Source organism: Oncorhynchus gorbuscha, linkage group LG11, assembly GCF_021184085.1.
Source record: "Oncorhynchus gorbuscha isolate QuinsamMale2020 ecotype Even-year linkage group LG11, OgorEven_v1.0, whole genome shotgun sequence".
Taxonomy (NCBI): domain Eukaryota; kingdom Metazoa; phylum Chordata; class Actinopteri; order Salmoniformes; family Salmonidae; genus Oncorhynchus; species Oncorhynchus gorbuscha.
The window spans coordinates 14,161,486-14,183,553 of NC_060183.1; the positions used below are offsets into that span (position 1 = coordinate 14,161,486).

At 51.4% G+C, this 22,068-nt stretch overlaps 1 protein-coding gene across 12 annotated transcripts in view; it reads right to left on the reverse strand.

The window, feature by feature from the left end:
* Positions 1–1,776: 1,776 nt before the first annotated feature.
* The window catches only part of LOC124048133 (calcium/calmodulin-dependent protein kinase type II subunit gamma-like), a 62,752-nt gene continuing 42,460 nt past the window's right edge, over positions 1,777–22,068 (reverse strand). Inside the window, exons 9-24 of one of the 12 annotated variants that reach the window (XM_046368589.1) lie at positions 21,756–21,804; positions 20,485–20,579; positions 20,056–20,178; positions 19,053–19,136; positions 12,228–12,270; positions 11,183–11,242; positions 8,062–8,102; positions 7,776–7,859; positions 7,136–7,174; positions 6,982–7,027; positions 6,746–6,826; positions 5,350–5,499; positions 5,099–5,174; positions 4,930–5,024; positions 4,610–4,846; positions 1,777–4,159 (exon numbers count right to left, since the gene is read on the reverse strand). In XM_046368589.1, coding sequence (XP_046224545.1) covers positions 4,614–4,846; positions 4,930–5,024; positions 5,099–5,174; positions 5,350–5,499; positions 6,746–6,826; positions 6,982–7,027; positions 7,136–7,174; positions 7,776–7,859; positions 8,062–8,102; positions 11,183–11,242; positions 12,228–12,270; positions 19,053–19,136; positions 20,056–20,178; positions 20,485–20,579; positions 21,756–21,804 — 1,299 coding nt within the window. In that variant the 3' untranslated portion in view covers positions 1,777–4,159; positions 4,610–4,613. Of the gene's footprint in view, positions 4,160–4,609; positions 4,847–4,929; positions 5,025–5,098; positions 5,175–5,349; positions 5,500–6,745; positions 6,830–6,981; positions 7,028–7,135; positions 7,175–7,775; positions 7,860–8,061; positions 8,103–11,182; positions 11,243–12,227; positions 12,271–19,052; positions 19,137–20,055; positions 20,179–20,484; positions 20,580–21,755; positions 21,805–22,068 lie in introns of all 12 variants that reach the window. The other 11 variants (XM_046368588.1, XM_046368586.1, XM_046368594.1 and 8 more) reach the window with 11 other exon arrangements.

Here is a 22,068-nt window from a genome sequence, read left to right on the forward strand (position 1 = left end):
CTTAAGATACCGGTGGAGACCAGGGGTAATTCTCAATAGTCTGTTAAATTCCTCATCCTCTCCCTGGCCGTCTCTGTCTCAACCTATCAAAAGGGAAGCGAGGAGAGTATTCGAAGACATTACAAGCGGGTTTTCCTCGTTTCCCCTCACCTCTGTCTCAAAACGTCAGAGGTAGGCTTAGGGCTCAATTCAATCCGTTTTGCGGAATTTCCGAGCTTGAAATGTAAAAGGTCATTTCCGATTGCAGCGTTTAACGTGAATGTGGTCTCCACGAACACGCAAACATTGCCTTTAAAATTCAATCGTGCTCTAGTGCTGAAGTCACACAACACTGATTGAATCAAGCCCTTAAGTATCACGTTTGGAGAAGGATGGCGTCCCTCTGGCATTTTAAAGAGGCAGAAGACGGGAGAGAAACAAGGAATTGAGGAAAGACGTGAGAATGAGGGTTTTTATTCCCGGTTCATATCAACATGACGTCTGTAACCTTTGAGAAGACAAAACGGCTAGAGAACAAGAGAGAGCGACAGATGGCCAGAGAGATGGACAGCATGCTGGAAATGTGACGGTAGGTCAGTGAATGTGTGTGTGTGAGTCAGTATTAGTGTGGGTGTGTGTGCGTCACCGTGTGTGGCTGTGGTGGATATTGTGTGTGTAGAAGCTGACCTGCAGCAGTGTCCTCATTAATCACAGAGAAGACCGGGACCAAGAGACTTGTCCTACATCTGACACACACTCACGGGAGTACGCAGTCCGCCTTAAATAAGGTTACTCACGGGAGTACGCAGTCCGCCTTAAATAAAGAAACACACGGGAGTACGCAGTCCGCCTTAAATAAGGTTACTCACGGGAGTACGCAGTCCGCCTTAAATAAGGTTACTCACGGGAGTACGCAGTCCACCTTAAATAAGGAAACACACGGGAGTACGCAGTCCGCCTTAAATAAGGAAACACACGGGAGTACGCAGTCCGCCTTAAATAAGGAAACACACGGGACTACGCAGTCCGCCTTAAATAAGGTTACTCACGGGAGTACGCAGTCCGCCTTAAATAAGGTAATTCATGGGAGTACGCAGTCCGCCTTAAATAAGGTTACTCACGGGAGTACGCAGTCCGCCTTAAATAAGGTTACTCACGGGAGTACGCAGTCCGCCTTAAATAAGGTAATTCACGGGAGTACGCAGTCCGCCTTAAATAAGGTTACTCACGGCAGTACGCAGTCCGCCTTAAATAAAGTTACTCACGGGAGTACGCAGTCCGCCTTAAATAAGGAAACACACGGGAGTACGCAGTCCTCCTTAAATAAGGTTACACACGGGAGTACGCAGTCCACCTTAAATAAGGTTACTCACGGGAGTACGCAGTCCGCCTTAAATAAGGTAACAATACTGCCCTAAATTAGGTGCAGACTATATAACACCGTCGTGTCACCTTAAATGAGAACATGACTGGAAATCTTAAGAGACTTCTCTAAGGTAGACACACTATCAATAGATTCAGGTGAACAGTCACAGTAGCAGAGCAGGACAATGTTAATCAGGCCACGCACTACAGTATCATTAGTAGGCTGGTGGGAGGTACTATAGGAGGACAGGCTCATTTTTGACTCCGTTCCATTAATTCCATTCCAGACATGATGAGCCCATCCTCCTATAGCTCCTCCCACCAGGCCTCCACTGGAAGTAATGTACGGGACAAGCATTGTAAGCGCTAGCAGGACATTGGAACACTAGTTAAACTGTTTGTTTCGGACATGAAAAGAGACAGAGACAAAAAGGTGCTGAAATATTTTTATTAAATACTTTCAAGATCCAAGTTGAATAACAAAGCTATGATAAAGGACCTACTAACATTGAGACAAACACGTGATCGTCCTCAATTCATGGTTTTATTTTACCGTACATAATGATCATGCAAAAAAGGAAAAAAACCTCCAGCGTCCAACGACTGCTGGGGAAAGAAAGCGCAGGCCGACAGGTTAACATCACAACGCAGGGAGAGTACTGACAATGAGCTTCATAACAAGCTAAGGCTCCACAATCCTTTTTGTAATTAAATCGTTTTTTATTTTATTTTTTTAATCTCATGTCACCTATTCAATATTCTGGATGGAGGCAGGTTTTTCATTTTTATTTCAAAAGATGCAAATATGATATTGTTAGCATATACCCTATCCTCTACCCTAGTTCAGGTAGGTGCATGGTGGAGATGCTTAAACTGAAAACATGCATACATCTCTCTGGTTTAATTCCACAGATAATTATGTGATCTCTGAACTCTCTACCGCTCTTCTGTCACCTGAATGGCCAATATAAGGACTGAAATACCACTGAGGGGGTGAAATTAAAGGAATACATTTACTGTTCATTTTAATTGATTACGTTGTCTCCACATTCACCCTCTATTCCCTTTTCCCTGTGTGTGTGTGTGTGTGTGTGTGTGTGTGTGTGTGTGTGTGTGTGTGTGTGTGTGTGTGTGTGTGTGTGTGTGTGTGTAACAGATTTCTATCCTCAACAACTGATCTTGATTAAGTCCCTTCCTTCCCTGTGATATTATAACCAGCTAGTCTGATCAGTTAAAAAGTTGGTGTAACTTTAGTGTGTGTGTGTGTGTGTGTGTGTGTGTGTGTGTGTGTGTGTGTGTGTGATATATATATATATATATAGTATAGAGTGCAGAACTTTGCAAACAGCAAACAGTAAACAAAAACATTGTCAACAAAACCCAAACCAGGAGACAGACAGACACACAGAGAAACAGACACCGCTCTACAGATGGGGAGAATGAAGGACACTGTTACTGATGGAGGGACTCCGCGCGAAGAACGGATAAAAACACACTACCAGGGTGTCACCATGGAGACAGTACAGCGGTGAAGATATGTTACAACGCCTGACACACCAGACTGTGTAGGTGTGAGCAAGTGTGTTCACGATATGCACTTACACAGAACGTGTGAGACTCAGGACGTGAGGATAGAGTAAGAATTTGGGCGGGAGGCGTGCACGTGTTGACGTGTGAGCACCCTTGTTGATCGTCACACGGTGTCAACCACATGTAGACGTCAGAGGTCATGTCAAAATGGGGTCGGGAACATGGCCATGGGACTACGGCTGGTGTGTGTGACCAGATGATGTTGACCCCTTTGTCGTGCCTCTGAATGAGTCTCAGACTTACACACACACACACACACACACACCATCTAAAACACACAGAGGGTGGGAGTGTGAAATGGAGAGGGGAGAGGAAAGGGAGAGAGCGAGAGAAAACATGCAAAATGCAGACGCCTTTTCCCCAAAAGTCCCTCTCTCCCACTGCAGACAGATAAAACAGGCCATACACACTGCAGCTTCACTTTTACAATAAAACCCCTTTTAAAACTCAGTCACTTACAATTCGTCTCAAACAGACTCAGACACAGTCCACAGAAACGCAACGTAAACACAAGGCTAAAAACACAACAGAAACAAAAATCGCTCTCGAATGCACCCCCCTACCTTCCCTTCTCTCAACAAAAACTTCACCAGCAAAAGACACAGAAACGTGTAAAAAGCCTACAGTTGTACACTTTGGTGTTTCCTCACATCAAGTTATTACATCCTTTCTGATCGAACAGACTGTCCTTCCGTTCAGAATTCTGATAGGGAATTCTCCATTTACAAAACCCAACATGTCACCTCTCACAAATCACACACATTCTCCTCTCCTCTCATTCGACGTATATATAAATGCTTGGTAGGGTTGGGTGTCGTCTGATACTAGTCATATATTATCCTGTATACTTACAACTCATTGTCATATCTGGCATTACAAGTTCATTAACCCTTCATTCCTCCCCCCGCTCCTCTCATCATCTCAAAATGGCTGCCGTGGACGGGAGACAAAATGGCTGCCGGGTGGGAGGGGTCAGAGGTCAAAGGACAAGCCCTCCTATTGGGCGTCAGATGCATGCATCATTCCCACAGGGGCGGAGTCCACACTCGGCCGGCCCCCAGCGGATCAAAGGATAGACGGGATTGGTTGGTGTTGCAGAGAGGGTGCAGTCTTGCCCGGCCGGGCACCTGGCATGGGCCAATCCACAAAGAGGACACGCCGCCAAAACACACTAGCCGAAAACACGCCCCAAAAAACTCACACTCCGACTGGAGTGTTTGTACACCTGAGGGAGATCGAAACAGAGACAAAGAAAGACAAAAAGAGAGAGGGAGAAAGAGAAGGGAGCAAACCTTTAATCCCTTCAACGTTCTAAAAAGTGTGTGTGTGTGTGTGTGTGTGTGTGTGTGTGTGTGTGTGTGTGTGTGTGTGTGTGTATATATACGTGGACGTGTTTCACTATACTTGTGGGGACCAGAAGTCCCCAGAAGAATAAGAAACCAACAAAAATGTTACCAACAGGAGACATTGTTAGTCCCCACAAGGAAAAAGGGTATTTCTAGGGGTTTAGGATTAAGGTTCAAATTAGTGTTAGGGATAGAATTAGGGTTAGGGGTTAAAGGTGAGGCTTAGGTTTTGGGGTTAAGGTTCAGTAATATATACAATGGGAATCAATTGTGTATCTCCACAAGGTTAGTTATACACACACACACAGTTTATTTGGGTGTGTACATACCAGATCACTGCAGGGGTGCAGCCGGAGCACCAGAGCAGTGGAAATGGACGTTGAGCCACTTGCTGTCGCGGCGATGCCACACCCTGGTCTCCTCCGATTGGCTGGAGCGGGGGCGGCCCTGGCTATCGACGAATTGTGTAAGGCGGATGTAGGCGATGCAGGCAGCCTCCTCTCCAATCAGATGAACGTGGGGGTTCAGCAGGGTGGTGTGGACAGGCTTACTGTTCTTACTCAGCACTGTAGCAACACAGAAAACATGTTTGGATCTCTGCTGAACTCCGTTGTATGTCCAGAAGTGTATGAAATAGAGAAAGACTCACAGTTTTCAAAGTAGAACTTGTGGAAGTCCATTCCCTCCACCAGGTTTCCCAGAGCTTCAGGCTCAAAGGATGTCAGACCTGGATCACAGATCCTCCTGATGAGGGAGCGACAACATTAGGTTCCTGTTAGTAACTCGTCAGCCGTGTGAAACAACGTAGCTGTACTCACGTGTAGGCCTCAAAGTCTCCATTGTTCACAGCTTCAATCAGCTGTTCAGTTATCTTGATGATCTCCTGCTTACGGGCTTGAGAGCGGAGAGAGAGAGAGATGGAAGTTCAGCAATCTAGCTAAATAGGAACTACTTTACATCTTACCTGTCAGCATAGCTCTACTCTCTCTCTCTACCTCTTCTCTTTTTCTCTGACAGCTCAATACTAGTGTGTATATCTCTCTCTCTGTGTGTGTGTGTGTGTGCTTACTGTGCTGTGCTGTGGTACTGGCTGTTACAGGGACAGTGTGGCTCCCTAGTGGAGCAGCGGGCGGAGCAGACTGAGCGTGCTCCGACTCGGGGTTGGAGCCTTGATCAGAGCCGTTCCACGCCATGCGCTTTACATCATGCAGAGGAATGGCTGGAACACACAACGCATGGTCACTCGCATACACACACACACACATGCAGTTAGACACATGCATACCACTCGTACAAACAACATGAAGGAACAGTAATGATGGATGTTGGTTCATGAAAAAGGCATTGAAACAGACCGTGGGGGGGGGGGGGGGGGGGGTTGAGGGGCCCTGAGCAACTCAGCTGACGGGGAAGGAATCTACTTCCTGTATCATGATTTTACACTACGTGTCCCTGCATTCCACATGAAGGGAAACACACTTCGCTCTATGAAAACGATACACATTAAGGATGGCTCTCCAATCAGCAATTTGAGAAGCAGAGCACTGGCCAACAGGAGAGCAGCGTTTTGAGAGAGAAGGGGAGCACCGTGGGGGAGGAAGAGAGAGGATCACCGTGGGGGAGGAAGAGAGAGGAGCACCGTGGGGGAGGAAGAGAGAGGAGCACCGTGGGGGAGGAAGAGAGAGGAGGAGGGGAGCACCGTGGGGGAGGAAGAGAGAGGAGGCGGGGAGCACCGTGGGGGAGGAAGAGAGAGGAGGAGGAGGGGAGCACCGTGGGGGAGGAAGAGAGAGGAGGAGTAGAAGAGGAAGAGAGAGGAGGAGTAGAAGTAGAAGAGCGCCTGTCCTTCACCATCCTGTTCCAGAGATGGACACAGTGAAGACGGAGAAAGAGAGGGAGGCTGAATCCTTAACCAGCCCCTCACCCCAACCAACTCTCTGAGGGCTCTCGGTTGTCACGCGTTGCTGACTAAACTCAGAGGGTGACTTTCAGAGGAGAGAAATCTAACCCATCAACTTTGGGACACACACATTTAAATAATACAATTTCTACCTTTTTTTATTCATTGTTTTACAATATCTAAACCTCAACAGTTAAACTTTTAATTTGGGAGCCATTTCATCAGTTACATGTGTCAAGTCTGGAAATAGGACAAACAAAAACAGGTGAATATAATTAGGCCGACGTGACTATCAAAGGATCCACTTAGCCCCTACGTCATAGACAATCTGTACTCCCTCAGTACAGGGAGGGAGTACAAGGCACTGCTGCATTCGGTGGAGGCACTGGTTGGGGACTCAGCATGAACAAAGAGGATATGCTGGAGGCTTGGGGGGGGGGAAGAGGTTTAGACATACAGGTCGAAGTTTGCGTAGTGGAAAAGCAGAACAAACAAAGGTCAGATGTCAGGAAGTGTGGGGGTCATTGGGACGACCACAAAAGGCTGTGGTTGCTGTGAAAACACTTACTGGCAGGCGAGTTGTCAGACGAGGTCAGAAGAGAGGGCATCTCGTCTGTAGCACTTCCCTGACTCATCATCACAACGCTGTCTGCTAGATTAGAACACACACGGACAGACACACAAAATAATGCGCATGTACACACACACGGGTGAGTCACACACACAGCTAGCTATATAGCACAGGCAGGTCATCCTATCAGAAACTATATGTTAGACCACAAAGAGACAGAGTCATTTTACTACCTTTCATATCCTCATCCTCATTTGTGTTGCTACTCTCTGTAGAACCCTGGAGAGAGAGAGATAGTGAGAGAGATAGTGATGCGAGAGATTAACGACACATAGGTTAACAACATACGAGTCAGACTCACACTAACTGCACACCCAACACCCTCACCTTGACCCCATCAGCAGCAACCACTGTATTTTGAGATTCCTGGGAGAAGGGGAGCATGGAGTTAAGTCTGGTCTCTCTCACACACACACACACACACACACACACACACACACACACACACACACACACACACACACACACACACACACACACACACACACACACACACACACACACACACACACACACACACACACACACACACACACACACACACACACACACACACACACACAGGTTAGGGTTGGAGATGATATTAAGATGGAGGAGGAAGGATTTAGAGGTCCATGAAGGGTCCAAACTTAAACACTCCAACACACACAAGACCACTAGGAGGAGATGGGAGAACAGTATGGAGGGTAGGTTGCTAGGGAGGGATCATGGACTTTTAAGTTGCTAGGAGGTTGGGGTGCCAGGAGAGGAGACCGTGATGAAGGGAACGGGGGAAGAGAGGAGGTTAGGGTGCTAGGAGAGGAGACGAGGCTGAGGGGAATGGAGGTGGTTAGGGTGCAAGGAGAGGAGACCGTGAAGAAGGGAACGGGGAGGAGAGGAGGTTAGGGTGCTAGGAGAGGAGACGAGGCTGAGGGGAATGGAGGTGGTTAGGGTGCTACGAGAGGAGGTAGTGGTTAAGGATCCGTACCATTTGTGCGGCGGCCATGCTGTTGTCCTTCATGGCATTGATGGCACTCACTATGCTGTTCTTACTGTTGTTGTTGGTCGTAGGCTGAGACACACAAATAAGAAAACTCAACTGAAGAGTCAAATCTTAATTTCCCTCTTTACATATACAGCCTGTAATTCTCCACTAAATCAAGTAATCTCCTCACCACCCCTGTGAGCCAGAAGGGGTGTGTGTGTGTGTGTGTGTGTGTGTGGAGAGAGAGAGAGAGACAGCTAGCTATATGACATCAGATTGAACTCCTTACCTTAGCAGCATCCGCCTTCTTGTTAAGTAAACTTTTGCATGCTGTAAAAAGAGAGAGAGAGATAAAGCAACAGAAGAGCTGAAACATCTTTCCAGTCACCCTCTCCTACTCAACCTGGTCCCCACAGGATGTCCCACTCAACCTGGTCCCCACAGGATGTCCCACTCAACCTGGTCCCCACAGGATGTCCCACTCAACCTGGTCCCCACAGGATGTCCCACTCAACCTGGTCCCCACAGGATGTCCCACTCAACCTGGTCCCCACAGGATGTCCCACTCAACCTGGTCCCCACAGGATGTCCCACTCAACCTGGTCCCCACAGGATGTCCCACTCAACCTGGTCCCCACAGGATGTCCCACTCAACCTGGTCCCCACAGGATGTCCCACTCAACCTGGTCCCCACAGGATGTCCCACTCAACCTGGTCCCCACAGGATGTCCCACTCAACCTGGTCCCCACAGGATGTCCCACTCAACCTGGTCCCCACAGGATGTCCCACTCAACCTGGTCCCCACAGGATGTCCCACTCAACCTGGTCCCCACAGGATGTCCCACTCAACCTGGTCCCCACAGGATGTCCCACTCAACCTGGTCCCCACAGGATGTCCCACTCAACCTGGTCCCCACAGGATGTCCCACTCAACCTGGTCCCCACAGGATGTCCCACTCAACCTGGTCCCCACAGGATGTCCCACACTTGTCCCCAACCTGGTCCCCACAGGATGTCACACTCAACCTGGTCCCCACAAGATGTCCTACTCAACCTGGTCCCCACAGGATGTCCTACTCAACCTGGTCCCCACAGGATGTCCTACTCAACCTGGTCCCCACAGGATGTCCTACTCAACCTGGTCCCCACAGGATGTCACACTCAACCTGGTCCCCACAGGATGTCACATCAGTCGGCACCCTCCCCTTCATGGATTGAAAAGCATTGGATTGTTGTGAACATTGACTAAAGGGTATTTTCAACACTATTCATGACACCCAAGGCAGTCTATTCATTCTTCATCCACAAAGGGGAGTGAACAAGTGTACACTTCAGGGAGAGCTATAGCAGAGCCAAGAGGATGTTAATGTAAACCACTGATTTCCTTTAGGAGGCTCCAGTCAGTCAGACATCCATCCTGCTGCTGTTGTCACTGTTTTTAATGTGTTACTGAAACACACACAATTCTGGGCTGCATGCATCGTCTTGGTGATGCTTACCTTCCGTTAACAAGTGGGAGAGAGGAGGAAGAAAAGAGAGAGACAGACATGTTTTAGGCAGTGGGCATCCTTTAGTTGTTGGTGGTGGTTTGTGCACTGCTGTGCGTGTGTTCTTACTGTGCTGTGGTACTGGCTGTTACATGGACAGTGTGGCTCCCTAGTGGAGCGGCGGGCGGAGCAGACTGAGCGTGCTCCGACTCGGGGTTGGAGCCTTGATCAGAGCCGTTCCACGCCATGCGCTTTACGTCATGCAGAGGAACGGCTGGAATAAACAAACGGACCAACCATGCAGCATCCACGTCATCTACAGTTCCCAAGGTGCATACCTACCATTCAACACACAGCAGAGCTGAGCCCTGACTGGCTAACCATTCAGCCCTGCCACGTCTTCAACCCAGCTGCCCAGCGGGGCGGGCTAGCACGGAACCCGTTCAAACACCCTCAACATGCACCAGCTTCTTCCAAATGATCGCGGTCGGACGTTATCGGTCGAGTTCCAGGTCAACTACATTACAGACTACGTTTCATTGCAGCAACCAATGGCTGCTAGCCACAACATGGCAGTGGGCGTCGGATGAACTGACCTGTTAAAACACCTGGGAGCAGGCAGGCCTCTACAGTGTAGTTGTCCTGGAACGCGGCCACCACTAAGAACGTTCACCTTACAACAGTGGCAATTTTCAGGAAGACACGAAGGGAAGAGTAACTTTCAAATTGTCCAATCCAGTTTCTCCCTGTCCTTCCTCAAGTGTGCCCTCAAACCAGTCCAATCCTTTCACATCTAGGAGGGGAAGTGAGTGAGGGCACACTTCAGGGAGAAGGGTAAATGGAGTGTATAGGGCATACAAGTTCACATGCAGCAAGGTAACACAGCCACATTGTTCACACGTGACGTCTTGTATCGACTGCAGCTCGCCACTTTCCTGCAGTGTGACGATGTGATTGGGGAAGAGAGCGCATCATAAGCAAAGAGCAAAGTCCGCCTCAGACATACGCAGCAGAGGGGGCAAGCAGTGACGTGGTGGCGGGGAGGCTTACTGGCAGGCGATTGGTCCACTCTCAGAGGAGAGCCCTGTGATTGAAGGGCTCTACCGTTCGCTTCTGTCAATCACCCTCATGCGGAACCCTAGAGCACCAATCGCACGCTCAGGGGAGACACTAACTCCTGCCCCTTGTTATCGCTTCAACACTCTACTATAACCCTACCTTCTAGAAACACCTATAGATATGAAAGGATTTGATAGGTGTAAATATTATGGTAGTAGCTCCACTATGATTGGCTGGATATCATTTTTTCCATATTGCTTACACCTATCCATCCAACCCTTTTAGAAACCGTATACCGTTTCCTAGTCCACATGGGATCGCCGACCTTAGTTCCCTCCCCCCAGGTCAGACGATGGCAGCGTGCCTCTCCCGCTCCTGTCCATCCTCCAGTCAGTCAGTCGCCACAGATACACGCCCCCCCCACCAATCCCTCCCCCCTCAACCCCCTCATGGCCGTGACCACAGGACGAAGGTGGGGAGGGGGGTTGATATACTGATGAATTTGATGCTTTCTGATGATACGAGGCTGAGTGGTATTGTTGACAGACTATGTGTAGTTTAACATGCATTTAGCCTGTGTGCATAGTATTAGCATCATCCTTAAAAACATCCATATCGTACTCTCGTTCGTGTGGTGTGTGTGTGTGTGTGTGTGTGTGTGTGTGTGTGTGTGTGTGTGTGTGTGTGTGTGTGTGTGGCTAGCATGAGCTGCATGCAGTAGAAAAAGGGGCTAGATAACCTGCTGACCCCTTCAGAAGTTAAAGAAACCATGGTGCTTCCTTTTAGTATGATGTGGGAGGGGCTTAAACAGGAATCCGGAAGTGTGTGTAGAGGAAGTAAGAGGGCGTGTCTCTGTGACGTACCTTCCTGCGCCAGCGAGGCGGTGGAGGACACAGCAGCAGGGTTGGTATGCTGCCGGCCCACTATTGGACAGAAATACTCAAATTGGGAGGAGCTATGCAAATCTGGGCTGGCCTAACCCAATACAGTGACCAATCACAAATGACACCCTATTCTCCATATAGTAGCCAAAAGTAGTGCACTATACGAGGAGTAGGATGCCATCTAGGACGTAATACCCCCCTTCCTTTAGGGCCAGGTCTTAACCTCTAATCATCTTAGCTAGTAAAGGAGAGAAAGTAGAGCCTTAAATATGGCCTGTCCTCTGTCAAACCACACCTCCTAGTACTGACACACTCCAGAGCCGACAAGGAGAGGGAGAATTATGTTAGACACAGATGTAAACACATCGTACTGCTGGAAATATTACATTCTAGAATGGCACCTCCTAACACCTCCTTGTACTGACACCTAATGGCACCTCCTCCTAGCACTGGCACCTTATGGCACCTCCTCCTAGCACCTCCTAGCACTGGCACCTTATGGCACCTCCTCCTAGCACCTCCTAGTACTGACACCTTATGGCACCTCCTCCTAGCACCTAGTACTGACACCTTATGGCACCTCCTCCTAGCACCTAGTACTGACACCTTATGGCACCTCCTCCTAGCACCTAGTACTGACACCTTATGGCACCTCCTCCTAGCACCTAGTACTGACACCTTATGGCACCTCCTCCTAGCACCTAGTACTGACACCTTATGGCACCTCCTCCTAGCACCTAGTACTGACACCTTATGGCACCTCCTCCTAGCACCTAGTACTGATACCTTATGGCACCTCCTCCTAGCACCTAGGACTGACACCCTAAGGCACCTTCTTTCATCTCCTCTTCTCTTTCAGAACTTGTGTTCTGAAAACACACACACACGTCTCCGTGCACTCACACACTCCTCCTCTCGGCCTAAAAACCTACATTAGGTAGACTCCAGGGAGGAGGGAGAGTAGAGCCCTCTGTCCTCCTCCCTCAGTCAGTAACTGGAGCGAGGGAGGAGGAGACACACCCACCTGAGAAGTTTCTGGACACCAGCATGGTGGTGAGGATCGCTCCCTAGGAGAGAGAGAGAAGGGATAATTAATGAAGAGATATGATCACATGAGGGGTGTGGTAGGGTAGGGGAAAGAGGATCCCTTTGTACATGTAATTCCAGACCCGTTGGTTTTATGTAGAAGGACTGAGAAGCTCAGTTGTGGTGACTTCTTAAAAGGACATTCTACTCCATTCTAAATGATGCCGACATCATTTCTGGATTTCCACATCCAATGTGTCCAATAACATATTGGTAATAATGTGGTCTAGAGGGGAGGTATACAGGGAGGAGGAGGTCTAGAGGGGAGGTATACAGGGAGGAGGAGGTCTAGAGGGGAGGTATACAGGGAGGAGGAGGTCTAGAGGGGAGGTATACAGGGAGGAGGAGGTCTAGAGGAGAGGTATACAGGGAGGAGGAGGTGGTCTAGAGGGGAGGTATACAGGGAGGAGGAGGTGGTCTAGAGGGGAGGTATACAGGGAGGAGGAGGTGGTCTAGAGGGGAGGTATACAGGGAGGAGGAGGTAGTCTAGAGGGGAGGTATACAGGGAGGAGGAGGTGGTCTAGAGGGGAGGTATACAGGGAGGAGGAGGTGGTCTAGGAGGGAGGTATACAGGGAGGAGGAGGTGGTCTAGGAGGGAGGTATAGAGGGAGGAGGAGGTGGTCTAGGAGGGAGGAGATGGTGGTCTAGGGGGAGGTATATAGGGAGGTGGGGGTGGTGGTCTAGAGGGGAGGTATACAGGGAGGGAGGAGGTGGTGGTCTAGAGGGAGGTATACAGGGAGGAGGAGGTCTAGAGGGGAGGTATACAGGGAGGAGGAGGTCTAGAGGGGAGGTATACAGGGAGGAGGAGGTCTAGAGGGGAGATATATACAGGGAGGAGGAGGTCTAGAGGGGAGATATATACAGGGAGGAGGAGGTCTAGAGGGGAGGTATACAGGGAGGAGGAGGTCTAGAGGGGAGGTATACAGGGAGGAGGAGGTCTAGAGGGGAGGTATATACAGGGAGGAGGAGGTCTAGAGGGGAGGTATACAGGGAGGAGGAGGTCTAGAGGGGAGGTATACAGGGAGGAGGAGGTCTAGAGGGGAGATATATACAGGGAGGAGGAGGTCTAGAGGGGAGGTATACAGGGAGGAGGAGGTCTAGAGGGGAGGTATATACAGGGAGGAGGAGGTCTAGAGGGGAGGTATACAGGGAGGAGGAGGTCTAGAGGGGAGGTATACAGGGAGGAGGAGGTCTAGAGGGGAGGTATACAGGGAGGAGGAGGTCTAGAGGGGAGATATATACAGGGAGGAAGAGGTCTAGAGGGGAGGTATACAGGGAAGAGGAGGTCTAGAGGGGAGGTATACAGGGAGGAGGAGGTGGTCTAGAGGGGAGGTATACAGGGAGGAGGAGGTGGTCTAGAGGGGAGGTATATAGGGAGGAGGAGGTGGTGGTCTAGAGGGGAGGTATATAGGGAGGAGGAGGTCTAGAGGGGAGGTATAGAGGGTGGAGGTGGTTTAGAAGGGAGGTATACAGGGAGGAGGAGGTGGTCTAGAGGGGAGGTATACAGGGAGGAGGAGGTGGTCTAGAGGGGAGGTATACAGGGAGGAGGAGGTGGTCTAAAGGGGAGGTATATAGGGAGGAGGAGGTGGTGGTCTAGAGGGGAGGTATATAGGGAGGAGGAGGTGGTGGTCTAGAGGGGAGGTATACAGGGAGGAGGAGGTGGTCTAGGAGGGAGGTATACAGGGAGGAGGAGGTGGTCTAGGAGGGAGGTATAAAGGGAGGAGGTGGTGGTCTAGAGGAGATGTATACAGGGAGGAGGTGGTGGTGGTCTAGAGGGGAGGAATACGGAGGAGGAGGTGGTGGTCTAGAGGGGAGGTATACAGGGAGGAGGAGGTGGTGGTCTAGAGGGGAGGTATACAGGGAGGAGGTCTAGAGGGGAGGTATACAGGGAGGAGGAGGTCTAGAGGGGAGGTATACAGGGAGGAGGAGGTCTAGAGGGGAGATATATACAGGGAGGAGGAGGTCTAGAGGGGAGGTATACAGGGAGGAGGAGGTCTAGAGGGGAGGTATACAGGGAGGAGGAGATCTAGAGGGGAGGTATATACAGGGAGGAGGAGGTCTAGAGGGGAGGTATACAGGGAAGAGGAGGTCTAGAGGGGAGGTATACAGGGAGGAGGAGGTCTAGAGGGGAGGTATACAGGGAGGAGGAGGTCTAGAGGGGAGGTATACAGGGAGGAGGAGGAGGTCTAGAGGGGAGGTATACAGGGAGGAGGAGGTGGTCTAGAGGGGAGGTATACAGGGAAGAGGAGGTCTAGAGGGGAGGTATACAGGGAGGAGGAGGTCTAGAGGGGAGGTATACAGGGAGGAGGAGATCTAGAGGGGAGGTATATACAGGGAGGAGGAGGTCTAGAGGGAGGTATACAGGGAAGAGGAGGTCTAGAGGGGAGGTATACAGGGAGGAGGAGGTCTAGAGGGGAGGTATACAGGGAGGAGGAGGTCTAGAGGGGAGGTATACAGGGAGGAGGAGGAGGTCTAGAGGGAGGTATACAGGGAGGAGGAGGTGGTCTAGAGGGGAGGTATACAGGGAAGAGGAGGTCTAGAGGGGAGGTATACAGGGAGGAGGAGGTGGTCTAGGAGGGAGGTATAGAGGGAGGTGGTGGTCTAGAGGAGATGTATACAGGGAGGAGGTGGTGGTGGTCTAGAGGGGAGGAATACGGAGGAGGAGGTGGTGGTCTAGAGGGGAGGTATAGAGGGTGGAGGTGGTCTAGAAGGGAGGTATAGAGGGTGGAGGTGGTCTAGAAGGGAGGTATATAGGGAGGAGGACGTGGTCTAGGAGGGAGGAGATGGTGGTCTAGGGGAGGTATATAGGGAGGTGGGGGTGGTGGTCTAGGGGGAGGTGGTGGTGGTCTAGGGGGAGGTATATAGGGAGGAGGAGGTGGTGGTCTAGGGGGAGGTATATAGGGAGGAGGAGGAGGTGGTCTAGGAGGGAGGTATATAGGGAGGAGGAGGAGGTGGTCTAGGAGGGAGGTATATAGGGAGGAGGAGGAGGTGGTCTAGGAGGGAGGTATATAGGGAGGAGGAGGAGGTGGTCTAGGGGGAGGTATATAGGGAGGAGGAGGAGGTGGTCTAGGGGGAGGTATACAGGGAGGAGGAGGTGGTCTAGGGGGAGGTATAAAGGGAGGAGGAGATGGTCTAGGGGGAGGTATATAGGGAGGAGGTGGTGGTCTAGGATGGAGGTATATAGGGAGGAGGTGGTGGTGGTCTAGGGGAGGTGGTGGTCTAGGGGGTGGTGGTGGTCTAGGGGGAGGTGGTGGTCTAGGGGGAGGAGGTGGTCTAGAGGGGAGGTATACAGGGAGGAGGAGGTGGTCTAGAGGGGAGGTATACAGGGAAGAGGAGGTCTAGAGGGGAGGTATACAGGGAGGAGGAGGTGGTCTAGGAGGGAGGTATAGAGGGAGGTGGTGGTCTAGAGGAGATGTATACAGGGAGGAGGTGGTGGTGGTCTAGAGGGGAGGAATACGGAGGAGGAGGTGGTGGTCTAGAGGGGAGGTATAGAGGGTGGAGGTGGTCTAGAAGGGAGGTATAGAGGGTGGAGGTGGTCTAGAAGGGAGGTATATAGGGAGGAGGACGTGGTCTAGGAGGGAGGAGATGGTGGTCTAGGGGGAGGTATATAGGGAGGTGGGGGTGGTGGTCTAGGGGGAGGTGGTGGTGGTCTAGGGGGAGGTATATAGGGAGGAGGAGGTGGTGGTCTAGGGGGAGGTATATAGGGAGGAGGAGGAGGTGGTCTAGGAGGGAGGTATATAGGGAGGAGGAGGAGGTGGTCTAGGGGGAGGTATATAGGGAGGAGGAGGTGGTCTAGGGGGAGGTATACAGGGAGGAGGAGGTGGTCTAGGGGGAGGTATACAGGGAGGAGGTGGTGGTCTAGGGTGGAGGTATATAGGGAGGAGGAGGTGGTGGTCTAGGATGGAGGTATATAGGGAGGAGGTGGTGGTGGTCTAGGGGGAGGTGGTGGTCTAGGGGGAGGTGGTGGTCTAGGGGGAGGAGGTGGTCTAGGGGGAGGAGGTGGTCTAGGGGGAGGTATATAGGGAGGAGGAGGTGGTGGTCTCAGGGGAGGTATATAGGGAGGAGGAGGAGGTGGTCTAGGGGGAGGAGGTGGTCTAGGGGGAGGAGGTGGTCTAGGGGGAGGAGGTGGTGGTGGTCTAGGGGGGGTATATAGGGAGGAGGAGGTGGTGGTGGTCTAGGGGGGAGGTATATATAGGGAGGAGGTGGTGGTCTAGGAGGGAGGTATATATAGGGAGGAGGTGGTGGTCTAGGAGGGAGGTATATAGGGAGGGAGGTGTTGGTCTAGGAGGGAGGTATATAGGGAGGGAGGTGGTGGTCTAGGAGGGAGGTATAGAGGGAGGAGGAGGTGGTCTAGAAGGGAGGATATGGTGGTCTAGGGGGAGGTATATAGGGAGGTGGGGGTGGTGGTCTAGGGGGAGGTGGTGGTGGTCTAGGGGGAGGTATATAGGGAGGAGGAGGTGGTGGTCTAGGGGGGAGGTGGTGGTGGTCTAGGATGGAGGTATAGGGAGGAGGTGGTGGTGGTCTAGGGGGAGGAGGTGGTCTAGGGGGAGGTGGTATGGGAGGAGGTGGTGGTGGTGGTCTAGGGGGAGGTATATAGGGAGGAGGTGGTGGTGGTCTAGGGGGGTGGTATATAGGGAGGAGGAGGTGGTGGTCTAGGGGGTGGTATATAGGGAGGAGGAGGTGGTGGTCTAGGGGGAGGTATATAGGGAGGAGGAGGTGGTGGTCTAGGGGGTGGTATATAGGGAGGAGGTAGTGGTGGTCTAGGGGGTGGTATATAGGGAGGAGGTAGTGGTGGTTTAGAGGGGGGTATATAGGGAGGAGGTGTTGGTCTAGGAGGGAGGTATATAGGGAGGGCGGTGTTGGTCTAGGAGGGAGGTATATAGGGAGGAGGAGGTGGTCTAGAAGGGAGTTATATAGGGAGGAGGAGGTGGTCTAGGAGGGAGGAGGAGGTGGTCTAGGGGGAGGTATAGAGGGAGAAGGTGGTCTAGGGGGAGGTATAGAGGGAGGAGGTGGTGGTCTGGGGGAGGTATATATAGGGAGGTGGTGGTGGTCTAGGGGGAGGTATATATAGGGAGGTGGTGGTGGTCTATGGGGGAGGTATATATAGGGAGGAGGTGGTGGTCTAGGGGGAGGTATATATAGGGAGGAGGTGGTCTAGGAGGGAGGTATGTAGGGAGGGAGGTGTTGGTCTAGGAGGGAGGTATATAGGGAGGGAGGTGGTGGTCAAGGAGGGAGGTATATAGGGAGGGAGGTGGTGGTCAAGGAGGGAGGTATATAGGGAGGGAGGTGGTGGTCTAGGAGGGAGGTATATAGGGAGGAGGTAGTGGTGGTCTAGAGGGGGGGTATATAGGGAGGAGGTGTTGGTCTAGGAGGGAGGTATATAGGGAGGGAGGTGTTGGTCTAGGAGGGAGGTATATAGGGAGGAGGAGGTGGTCTAGAAGGGAGTTATATAGGGAGGAGGAGGTGGTCTAGGAGGGAGGAGGAGGTGGTCTAGGGGGAGGTATAGAGGGAGAAGGTGGTCTAGGGGGAGGTATAGAGGGAGGAGGTGGTGGTCTGGGGGAGGTATATATAGGGAGGTGGTGGTGGTCTAGGGGGAGGTATATATAGGGAGGTGGTGGTGGTCTATGGGGGAGGTATATATAGGGAGGAGGTGGTGGTCTAGGGGGAGGTATATATAGGGAGGAGGTGGTCTAGGAGGGAGGTATGTAGGGAGGGAGGTGTTGGTCTAGGAGGGAGGTATATAGGGAGGGAGGTGGTGGTCAAGGAGGGAGGTATATAGGGAGGGAGGTGGTGGTCAAGGAGGGAGGTATATAGGGAGGGAGGTGGTGGTCTAGGAGTTATATAGGGAGGAGGAAGTGGTCTAGGAGGGAGAAATGTGGGAGGAGGAGGAGGTCTAGGAGGGAGTTATATAGGGAGGAGGAGTGGGTCTAGGAGGGAGGTATGTGGGAGGAGGAGGTCTAGGAGGGAGGTATGTGGGAGGAGGTCTAGGAGGGAGGTATGTGGGAGGAGGTATATATAGGGAGGTGGTGGTGGTCTATGGGGGAGGTATATATAGGGAGGAGGTGGTGGTCTAGGGGGGAGGTATATATAGGGAGGAGGAGGTGGTCTAGGAGGGAGGTATGTAGGGAGGGAGGTGTTGGTCTAGGAGGGAGGTATATAGGGAGGGAGGTGGTGGTCAAGGAGGGAGGTATATAGGGAGGGAGGTGGTGGTCAAGGAGGGAGGTATATAGGGAGGGAGGTGGTGGTCTAGGAGAGAGTTATATAGGGAGGAGGAAGTGGTCTAGGAGGGAGAAATGTGGGAGGAGGAGGTCTAGGAGGGAGTTATGTGGGAGGAGGAGGTCTAGGAGGGAGTTATATAGGGAGGAGGAGGTGGTCTAGGAGGGAGGTATGTGGGAGGAGGAGGAGGTCTAGGAGGGAGGTATGTGGGAGGAGGTCTAGGAGGGAGGTATGTGGGAGGAGGGAGGTATGTGGGAGGAGGTCTAGGAGGGAGGTATGTGGGAGGAGGAGGAGGTCTAGGAGGGAGGTATGTGGGAGGAGGAGGTCTAGGAGGGAGGTATATTGGGAGGAGGAGGTGGTCTAGGAGGGAGGTATGTGGGAGGAGGAGGTAGTCTAGGATGGAGGTATGTGGGTGGAGGAGGTAGTCTAGGATGGAGGTATGTGGGTGGAGGAGGTGGTCTAGGAGGGAGGTATGTGGGAGGAGGTGGTGGTCTAGGAGGGAGGTATGTGGGAGGAGGTGGTCTAGGAGGTAGCAGCAATAGTGTACCTTGAGTTTCCTCCGAGCGTTGAACTTGCGCAGACATTCCACTGTCTCCTGTCTGTGGATCATAGACGCCACGGTGGAACGTTGCTATAGGAGGGGACAGAGACGAGTATCAAACACTATACAAAACTGTATGTATGTATGCATGTCCATGTCCGAATATCTGAACTTCATTTTTAAATAGTAGGTGGATTTTCAGTATGCAAAAATAGGTTTTATATACTTATTTCAGCTTTACGTCTATACATTAAGAAAATATAAACGCAACAACTTCAAAGACTTTACTGAGTTGCAGTTCATATAAGGAAATCTGTCAATTGAAATAAATTCATTAGGCCCTAATATATATGGATTTCACATGACTGGGCAGGAGTGCAGATATGGTTGGGCCTGGGTCCACTCACAGCCAGGCAGAGCCAATCAGAATTAGTTTTTTATTACATACAGGAATACTCCTCAATAGATTATACATTCTCGGCACGGGGGAGTCTAGAATGTTGTACACCAGGGCCTCCTGGGTGGTGCAGTGGTCTAAGGCCCTGCGTCGCAGCGCTAGCTGTGCCACCAGAGACTCTGGGTTCAGCTCAGGCTCTGTTGCAGCCGGGCCGCCGCGCGCAGTGCACGCTGACCAGGTCGCTAGGTGTACGGTGTTTCCTCCGACACATTGGTGCGGCTGGCTTCCAGGTTGGATGCGCGCTGTGTTAAGAAGCAGTGCGGCTTGGTTGGGTTGTGTATCGGAGGACGCATTGCTTTCGACCTTTGTCTCTCCCGATCCCGTACGGGAGTTGTAGCGATGAGACAAGATAGTAGCTACCAACAATTGGATACCACGAAATTGGGGAGGAAAGGGGGTAAAAAATGTAAAATAAATAAATAAACAAATATATATAAATAATGTTGTACACAGTATGTCGTTTTAGTAAGTAGTAGGCAAGACTGGTTTTGGACGCGGTCGCATGTGCGTGTGCGTGTGTGTGTGTGCGTGTGTGCGCGTGTGCGTGCTTACGCAGATCCATGGATGTTTGAGAGCCTGATCAGCAGTGATTCTCTTGGAAGGATTAATAGTTAACATCTGATTAATAAGGTTCTTAGCCTCTGGAGTAACAGTGTCCCACTCTGGAGAGGGAAACTGGGGGGAGAAGAGAGACAGGAAGAGAAACAGAAAAAAATACCATGATCTGCATTATGTCCATGACAAGCAGATTTCTTCACAATCAGTCTTCCTACAATTCAGAATGTTAACATGTGTTTGAATGTCTCAGTACCAGTCTTCATTAACTATATAACCTGAATACTAGACACCTCTGCAATGCGTCATGAGGCTGATAGGATCAATAGCTGGGGTGCAGCTCTCAATCTGACACTACTAAAAATTACCCAGCTGTCCAGCATACCCCTGCACAGTACCCAAACACAGATACACACACAAACTCACATCATAGGCCCCAGCCTTGATCTGCTGGTAGAGTTTGTGTTGGTCTTCATCCCAGAATGGAGGATAGCCCACCAACAAGATATACAAAATAACACCTAGAGAGAAAGAGAGAGACAGAGACAGACAGACACAGACAGACAGACAGACAGACAGAGACAGAGACAGACCGAGAGAGAGAGAGACCGAGAGAGAGACAGACCGAGAGAGAGACCGAGAGAGAGAGAGAGAGACCGAGAGAGAGAGAGACAGACCGAGAGAGAGAGAGAGACAGACCGAGAGAGAGAGACAGACCGAGAGAGAGAGACAGACCGAGAGAGAGAGAGACAGACCGAGAGAGACCGAGAGACAGACCGAGAGAGACCGAGAGAGAGAGAGAGAGAGAGAGACACCGAGAGAGAGACACCGAGAGAGAGAGACACCGAGAGAGAGACACCGAGAGAGAGACACCGAGAGAGAGACACCGAGAGAGAGACACCGAGAGAGAGACACCGAGAGAGAGACACCGAGAGAGAGACACCGAGAGAGAGACACCGAGAGAGAGACACCGAGAGAGAGACACCGAGAGAGAGAGAGACCGAGAGAGAGACACCGAGAGAGAGAGACCGAGAGAGAGACACCGAGAGAGACACCGAGAGAGAGACACCGAGAGAGAGACACCGAGAGAGAGACACCGAGAGACAGACACCGAGAGAGAGACACCGAGAGAGAGACACCGAGAGAGAGACACCGAGAGAGAGACACCGAGAGAGAGACACCGAGAGAGACACCGAGAGAGAGAGACACCGAGAGAGAGACACCGAGAGAGAGAGACAGAGAGACCGAGAGAGAGAGAGACCGAGAGAGAGAGAGAGAGACCGAGAGAGAGAGAGAGAGAGACCGAGAGAGAGAGAGAGAGAGACCGAGAGAGAGAGACCGAGAGAGAGAGAGAGAGAGAGAGAGACCGAGAGAGAGACCGAGAGAGAGAGAGAGAGAGAGAGAGAGAGACCGAGAGAGAGAGAGAGACCGAGAGACCGAGAGAGAGAGACCGAGAGAGAGAGACCGAGAGAGAGAGACCGAGAGAGAGAGACCGAGAGAGAGAGACCGAGAGAGAGAGACCGAGAGAAAGGCAGAGAGATTGGTTAAGTTTTCTGTAAACCCTGGTGTAAGATGGATGACCTCTGCACCATGGCCTCTCTTCAGCAATGGGATGGTGACACACATTACCCAGTAGTCACTAGATGATTATTTACATTTGTTCTCCGTCTACAGTAAATGAGGTTTAAGGCTTTTACCACAGGCCCATATGTCCACAGGCTTGCCGAAGGCGTCCTTCCTCAGGACCTCAGGGGACAGAGGTAGAGAGACCCATAGAGAGAGAGACCGAGAGAGAGAGAGCCGAGAGAGAGAGAGATAAAGACTAGAGATGGACACTTAGAGAGACCTGGAGAAGAACATTCACTTTGTCTGCAGCAACGAGAGAGAAATCTGTCTGGTACCACCAGACAGAAGAGAGAAAGACCCAGAGAGAGACACCGAGAGAGAGACACTGAGTACCACCAGACAGAAGAGTGGTCTGGTACCACCAGACAGAAGAGTGGTCTGGTA